A 7,743-nucleotide genomic window follows, 5' to 3' on the forward strand; every position below is an offset into this window, starting at 1 on the left:
TGACAGTAGTCCTGTGCCATGATCTCTGGTAGAAATCTGTATGGCAGTGAATATGACAGATGGCATTAATGCCATTTCCCTTAGTTCTGCAGAAAAATTGAAGTTGTGGGGTTTTAAAACAAGAAGGCATCAACTTTTCCTGTCTAGTGTGAGCTTCTGTGCAACAGTAGTGCCACTCAGTGCAGCAAATGTCTTCAAGAATTATTTTGAAAAATGAGGAAAATTACAAGTGAATCCAGTTATTCAATATATATCTTTCAAATTACTTTTTAAATCAAATTACATTTTTGCAGGAATCACTGCAGCTTTAAATTATTCTATTACTGCTAGCATTTACTGAAAATGAGCCTCCTCTGTTCATAAGTGAAATGATGTCTCCTGATACCAAGAAGTCTCTGTAATGCAGGATGTTCTTACAACAGCAGGCATCCTGCTGCTGGAGCCCATGGAAGAGGAGCTGGCATGAGGATGGGCAGTAACCAGGATCCTGAGATTCACTGTCTTGTATTCTTACAGATATAATGCCTATTAAGACATGGGTGAATGAAGTTCGCACTGTTCCCATGCATACTAGTCCTGCCCACGTTTAATGAAAGAATCAGCTACAGAGTCAGTTTTCTTAATGATTAGTCTGGATTTATTTGGACAGCATGATAATGCAGAGAAACAACAAACTGAAAGTTTTTTTAGCTCAAGCTGAGCTTGCAAACTGACATTGAGGGACCCTTACAATGGTGTTTGACAACATTTTGAGATAACAGAATCTTACTTTAAAAGCTAGAATGCAAAACTTTTTAAATATATGCTTAAACTCAGAATGCATATAAATATAAATATTTTGAGTAAATGCTTACCTGTTTGAGTTATACTTACATAATCTAGTTTGAAGATATGTCCAACACTGCTAATACTATATTAACCATATAAAAACGTCAGGTATTGCGTCCAAGTAATCCCTTGAGTTTAAATGAACATTATGGAGCTTGAAAAAAAATTGCTAAAATAATGATTGTTTTTTACAGTGGGTATATTTTTTGCTCTTGTCTTTTGTAGTTAGGTAGTTTTATTGTTGTCAACAATGAAATATCACTATAACACAAAAATTATAATATTATAATAATAATAATCATCAGTTAATTCTAGATACCCTCAGCCTTCTTTCTTTGTTTTTTGGTTGCAGCTTGCATTTTCACAAGATTGGTTGCTGTCTCCAATAGTCTGTTGTTATCCAGATTTAAAAAAACCCAACTACTGTAAATATTTTTATGTACATATGTAAAAGTTCAGTAGAATTTAAGACTGTAAAAGAACTGCAATTTGAGTAGTGTTTCATAAGCAATAAAACAACAGGTAGAAATCAACAGTTAAATAGCTGTGTTTGAATAGTCTTCTAAACCAAAAATATTTGAAGTCTGTTTTTTAAAATGCCACCTGATTTTTTTCACATAATGCACATTTTACATTATCTATAAAATTTAACAGTGCTTAGAATCAGATTTTTTTCATATTTCTAAGAAATTATTATAGTTGAGAATGAGGGATATTAAGATATTTCCTCTTCTGTTTATTTACGTAGGCTAGTCAATTGTGATGAGACTGTTCCTGCCACTGCTGCTGTAACCACAAACGTACGTGGAACTCAGAAGACCCTAGGCCAGACCCGAAGGGATTATGGATTCTGGTGTCCACGACACCTACACACTACCAATGGACAAGGCTACAAGTTTCTAGGAATTGATCAGTGTGCACCCCCATGTCCTAATATGTACTTCAAAAATTATGAATTGGATGTTGCAAAAAGCTTCATTGGAATAGTTTCAATCTTTTGTCTTTGTGCTACGCTTTTCACATTCCTGACTTTTCTGATTGACGTTAAAAGGTTTAGGTACCCAGAGAGGCCGATCATATATTACTCCGTCTGTTACAGCATAGTCTCTCTAATGTACTTTATCGGATTTTTACTTGGGAACAGAACTGCCTGTAACGAGGCAGATGATAAGTTAGAAATTGGTGAAACAGTTGTTCTTGGCTCCCAAAACAAAGCCTGTACTGTCCTTTTCATGGTTTTGTATTTTTTCACTATGGCAGGAACTATATGGTGGGTGATTCTTACAATCACTTGGTTCCTTGCAGCGGGAAGAAAATGGAGCTGTGAAGCTATTGCACAAAAGGCCATGTGGTTCCACGCGGTTGCGTGGGGAATACCTGGTTTTCTAACCATCATGCTCCTTGCAATGAACAAAGTTGAAGGGGACAATATCAGTGGAGTTTGTTTTGTGGGTCTCTACGATCTGGATGCCTCTCTGTACTTCGTGCTTTTGCCGTTGTGCCTTTGTGTTTTTTTCGGTCTCTCTCTTCTTTTAGCTGGTATTATTTCTTTAAATCATGTGCGGCAAGTCATACAGCATGATGGCAGAAACCAGGAGAAGCTAAAGAAATTTATGATCCGAATTGGAGTTTTTAGTGGTTTATACTTGGTGCCACTTGTAGCACTTCTTGGATGTTATGTCTATGAACTGGTGAACCGGAAAATCTGGGAAACGACTTGGGTTTTTGACCACTGTGACCAGTACCATATTCCTTGTCCTTATCAGGCAAGTAGCAGTTTCCTTTATAAAAAATACTGGAAAGTTAATTGGCAAAACCCCTGATGCATCACCGTATCTGCCATGCAGTTAGTAAATTATTTTCACATTAAGTAATCAGTTCAAGAACATGCAGTGATTAGTTGCTTTTTAAGTCAAAATGGGTGGTATCATACTTTTGCTTTGAAATTTCTCAGTAATCAAATTGATAGCACTCAGCAATTAAATTCCAACTCAGAGTTCTAAAGGGAATATATAATCTTTATGATATTTGAACTTCATGTTACAAATTGTGCTGGGGGGAGGATCATTCATCACAGTATCTATTCCTAGAAGTAGTTGCTCAGTATTTGGGTGCCTAGCTCAGTATCGAAGTACCTAAGGTGAGTTTGCATCGATTTCAGTTGAAGTGGAAGTAATGATTCTTGAAAATTGAGTTTAAATTGGATTAAAATGTTGCTTATAAACGTAGATTTAAAATCAATTTCGTCTTTTTTTCTTCAAAGTATAGAAGTGTAAACCACTTGAAATTACAAAACAAATTTCCAGTATATTTTTCCACAATAGCTGTCATTTGCAGGCTGAGTTCAGTAATGTGAAGAAATCTTTAAAAAACCCAACCAAACAAAACAGAAAAAAACAAACAACCCAACACCCAATGGCACTTTAAATTGCAGAGGTGTTACTATTTAACATTTGACTCTTAAAAAGCCACCTTCCTTGGAAAGGCTTTTAAAGTAAATCTGCCCGTGTTCAGTACTCTGTATGGATTAAATCTCTTACAAGTACATAAAACTCCCTGCAATCACAAGTAATTTGTGGTTTGTTTCTTTCCATTTAAGAACAAATATAAAAGAAGACACCATCACTAAGAGAAATGCAAGTGTCTCATGTCATCTTTCATTGCTTTGCCCTTACCATCTATGTTTTTACTGGAATAAACTATCATTAAAAAGAGGAACATAAACACAGGCATTATGGAATGATAAGGCTTGATCCCTCCCCATTCGTAAACAGCCTCTATATCCTCTGTATTGAAGTCAGTGTAAGCTGAGAGTAGCACAGCTCACAGGCTTCTCTGTTACTTTTGCCTCCATTACCGCTCTTAACAAGTGCACTTTGTCTTCAGCGGGTTTTGCACTGAGCTCTGTATCAACCTACGTGGTCCAAAATACACAAGGTTGAAAACAAGGCTTTTATGCTTTTTAAAAAAACCCTTGTTTTGTAATGCTTAAATATAACAGCTTGGCATAATAAGGCAGAAAGAGCATGTATTCTCAGCCTTTAATTAACCTATTGGAAAGAGTGAATAGCAACAGGGAATGTTACACCAAGACATACTTAATGGGATCTGTCCCTGTAATAAACAGCGTGTGCTAACTATGGAGTAGCTTAAAGTGGCGTGCTCGGCCTTGGCTTACCTGAGCTAGCTTGTAGACTTTTATTACATTGGCTAGATCAAAACCAAATAAAAACAAACTTCAGTTTAAATAGCTAATGGTGCCTGGCCGTCAAAAATAGTGACTTTCATAGATGGGACTGGCAGATAAGCCAGGTAATGTAAATTAAATTTGCAGCATGGGAGGAGAAGATAATAATCTCTTACTGAGTTAAATGTCTCAGCTCCTGTGATCCAGTTCTGCAAATAGGTGGATTAATTTTGCAATAAACAGAAAACAACTATGTAGTTCCCTGCGGCTCCTTGAATATGCTGTCTAAGCTGATTAACTCCCAACCCATCCACTTACTGTTTCTTTTAAGTTGAAGGGAATAGTCTTATACATAAAATCTATCTCTGAAGAGCATGGTTACTAATACTATTACCCCCCCCCCCCCAATTATCTTTCCTTTCAATTTAAAAGAAAAATATTTCCTTCTGACTAATCTCCTCTCTGTGTATTCAGCTGTAGACATTAACCAGGTCTGACTTGACTGTACATGTCTAACGTTTGTCGACAGTACAAGCCTCAACAAAGAAGAACAGCCATAAGGCGAAAGTCTCTCTTTTACATAATTTGTCTTCTGCATTTAAAAAATAAATCAACAAGTTTATTTTCTTCTTTACATTTATTAAACTTTGTTATCTTCTAGGCAAAGGCACTAGCAAGACCAGAAATATTTTTGTTTCTGATGAAATATTTGCTGACATTAATTGTTGGCATATCTCCAGTCTTCTGGGTGGGAAGTAAAAAGACCTGTTCTGAATGGGCCAATTTCTTCAACAGAAACCGCAAAAGAGAGTAAGAACAATTTTTTATTCCTGTTTTTTAAAGTGTATACTTTAAAATAAGTTGGATTTCAGACATTTCTTAAATACAGCTCAGGTAATCAAAATGTTGTCCTCAGACCCTTTCTTTTTCGGAGTCTAAATGCTGCATATGGGCGTCAGCAAAATTCCATTGGAGTCTATGGAAGTTTTACATAGGCAATGACTCTTTGACAACATTCTCAGAAGACAGAAAATATTTTCTTCTGCTGATTTGTTCTCTTCATAGAGCAGAAGACATATTGTTGTGTTTCGCATTGGTAATACATCTCTGGTTTCCAGTCAAATGAAGGAAGATAATTTCAGCCATCAGCTTAGATCCTTTCACGTGTTCTGACTACTTCATTTGGCACAGTACTTAGCTGTGTTTACTACCATGCAATAATAACATCCTCTGCTTTTCTCCTCTGCCAGGCTTGTCTTATTTGAAAATTAATTTTCATTGAACCCTCCTTAGCATCACTTTTATTGTATTAATCTAATGTTCCTTATTTTTTTTCTGAAATAGAATAATTCAGTTTTATTATTTAATTCTAGTACATTTGTATCTATGGATTTAAATAGATTATAAATGTCATCTCCCTTTGTTGTAGTTGTCATTTTTTCCATTCTTTTTTATTCCTTGGTTATTTCGTTTTAGATTATATGTGTTGCTCACAAATTATACTGTATTTTGAGATCTTTTTATTTCTTTGGATTTCCCAAGGCAACAGTCCTTAAGCTCCTTTTATTTTACATCTACATTCCTTGATGGTGAGCTTATAGCTTCCTCTCCCTCTTCCCTCTTTTTCCATTTCCTGTATAATTTTTCCTGTGTATCAGATGTTAAGTGCTTTCAGCTATAAGAATTTAAAACCAATGAAGTCAATTTTATAATGCTTACCTCTTTTTCACTTGAATGACTTTATTTCATGTAAAGTTAATTTGGTAATACAGCTGCTTATGGGCTAATCCTGCTTTCCTCTCTTAGATGATTAATCTACTGAAGTATTGGACCTATTTGCAGAAGTAAGAAATGTAGAAATCTGCTTTATTTAATTGTTCCACAGACATAATTACTTTGGAGCCATTGTGATCAGATTTTTTTCTCCTCTTTTCACATAGAATTGTTTTCCTCATGTTCATTAACATTCAGCTCAGTTTGCATTATTGGTTGCTATTCTTTCACGTTTTTGTGTATGAAGCTATATTACATTGTATCTAAGGTTATCCTCTTCATTCAGTTACATGCTTGTATTTTCTTTCAGTCCAATCAGTGAGAGTCGAAGAGTGCTGCAAGAATCATGTGAATTTTTCTTGAAGCACAATTCCAAAGTTAAACATAAAAAGAAGCACTACAAATCAACTTCGCACAGATTGAAAGTCATTTCTAAGTCAATGGGGACTAGTACGGGTGGCACAACAAATCATGGAACTTCTGCAGTAGCAATCACTAATCATGATTACTTAAGCCAAGAAACTGTTGCAGAAATTAAAACCTCTCCAGAGACATCTGAGAAAGAGATAGAGGCAGACAGAACATCAGCCCGAAGAGTCGAGGAAGGTGAAAACAGTGGAGATCAAATGTTACATAGTCCTAAACTGACCGTGGATCAGGTGGAAAAAAGAAACAGAGCAGATAGCTCATGCGATATGAGTAGCTTGGCTGAGAGTATGAGGCGAGTAGGTGAAGGAAGGTAAGATTCCTTAATTCAATCTTTTGCTTGTTTATGTGTATTACCACTATTTTTGAAAGTTTTCTTCTCTCTGAAGAATCAATGTACTCTCAGTATACAATTAACCCTCAGTAGCTGTCAAGAGTACTGTAGTTCTTACAAACTATTTCATATGGCCATGTATCTTCAGCATATGAGTTATTTTATATTTTTAGAGGATTCTTCTTTTCCTTTTAAGCGTTGAGTGCTGGAGCTTAGCTCATAGGATATTTTGGTACCATTGAACAGTGTCTCTCAAGGAATCTGTGGCTGCAGTGCAATCATTTTGAGAGGTGACAAGTCTGAAAAAGAACAATGGTGACCCTAAGCTTCGAAAAGCATACAGAACTGTATTGCGTGCTCTTGTAAAGAATATAGCTTAAGATATATTGTAATTTTGTTGCTAAAAATGTATTTTTTGCACTGTAATGCATTGTGCTTAAAATGGACTCCCTGTGTTTTATTTTTCATTACTTACAGAATAACTCCTAAAAATGATTTTATTGAATCTCCTCCATTACAAAGCAGCTGTTCCCAAATACCTGGGGTCTCACAGTCAGCTTCCGTGTCACTACTTGTCTACTCGGCTTCTGACACCAGAAGAGAGTTGGATTCAGGAAACAGTTCAAACCCGTGAAAGACTGAAATTTTATATGAACGTTTGCAACGTGTAAAACTGATACAGATTCTGTGTTACACTGGAAATAACTGATATTCTGTGCCTTATTAAAAACAGACGTATCTTGCTTTGCACTTAAAAAATGTAAGTTTTGTTGTGGGGACAGCTAGCAATAATGTACTACATTTAATCCTATCCAGGAATAATGGAAATTGAAGTTCTGTAGGACATGGCTGGACTGACTAGCAGTAATTTAAGAAAAGGAAGAAAGAAACAAATATTATTCCAAACATAAGGAACACTTTGTAATTGCATTAAAATAATGCTTAGAAAGCACTGTTACTTTTCAAGGCATAGAAGTTACATCTGCATCTTCGATATTTTTCAAAACTTGTTAATTTTTTTTTCTCCTTTTTACTGTGTCTTAAACAGCAGTATTGCTTAAGGAATACACAAATTTATAAATACTCTTTTTAAATTATGCGTCATGATATATCAATTATATATTAAAGCACTGGTTTATGGTAGTTTGTACACTGAATATGAAAGGGAATGTGGAATTACAGTGATTTATTTTGT

The 7,743-nt window shown here is 35.4% G+C and overlaps 1 protein-coding gene across 1 annotated transcript in view; it reads left to right on the forward strand.

Moving 5' to 3' along the window:
• FZD6 (frizzled class receptor 6) overlaps positions 1-7,182 on the forward strand; it is a 29,278-nt gene extending 22,096 nt beyond the window's left edge. The window contains exons 3-6 of the mRNA XM_075705621.1: positions 1,577-2,594; positions 4,677-4,825; positions 6,099-6,527; positions 7,026-7,182. Coding sequence (XP_075561736.1) covers positions 1,577-2,594; positions 4,677-4,825; positions 6,099-6,527; positions 7,026-7,182 — 1,753 coding nt within the window. The remainder of the gene's footprint in view (positions 1-1,576; positions 2,595-4,676; positions 4,826-6,098; positions 6,528-7,025) is intronic.
• Positions 7,183-7,743: the final 561 nt, after the last annotated feature.

This window comes from Pelecanus crispus, chromosome 2 (assembly GCF_030463565.1).
Source record: "Pelecanus crispus isolate bPelCri1 chromosome 2, bPelCri1.pri, whole genome shotgun sequence".
In the NCBI taxonomy this organism is placed as follows: domain Eukaryota; kingdom Metazoa; phylum Chordata; class Aves; order Pelecaniformes; family Pelecanidae; genus Pelecanus; species Pelecanus crispus.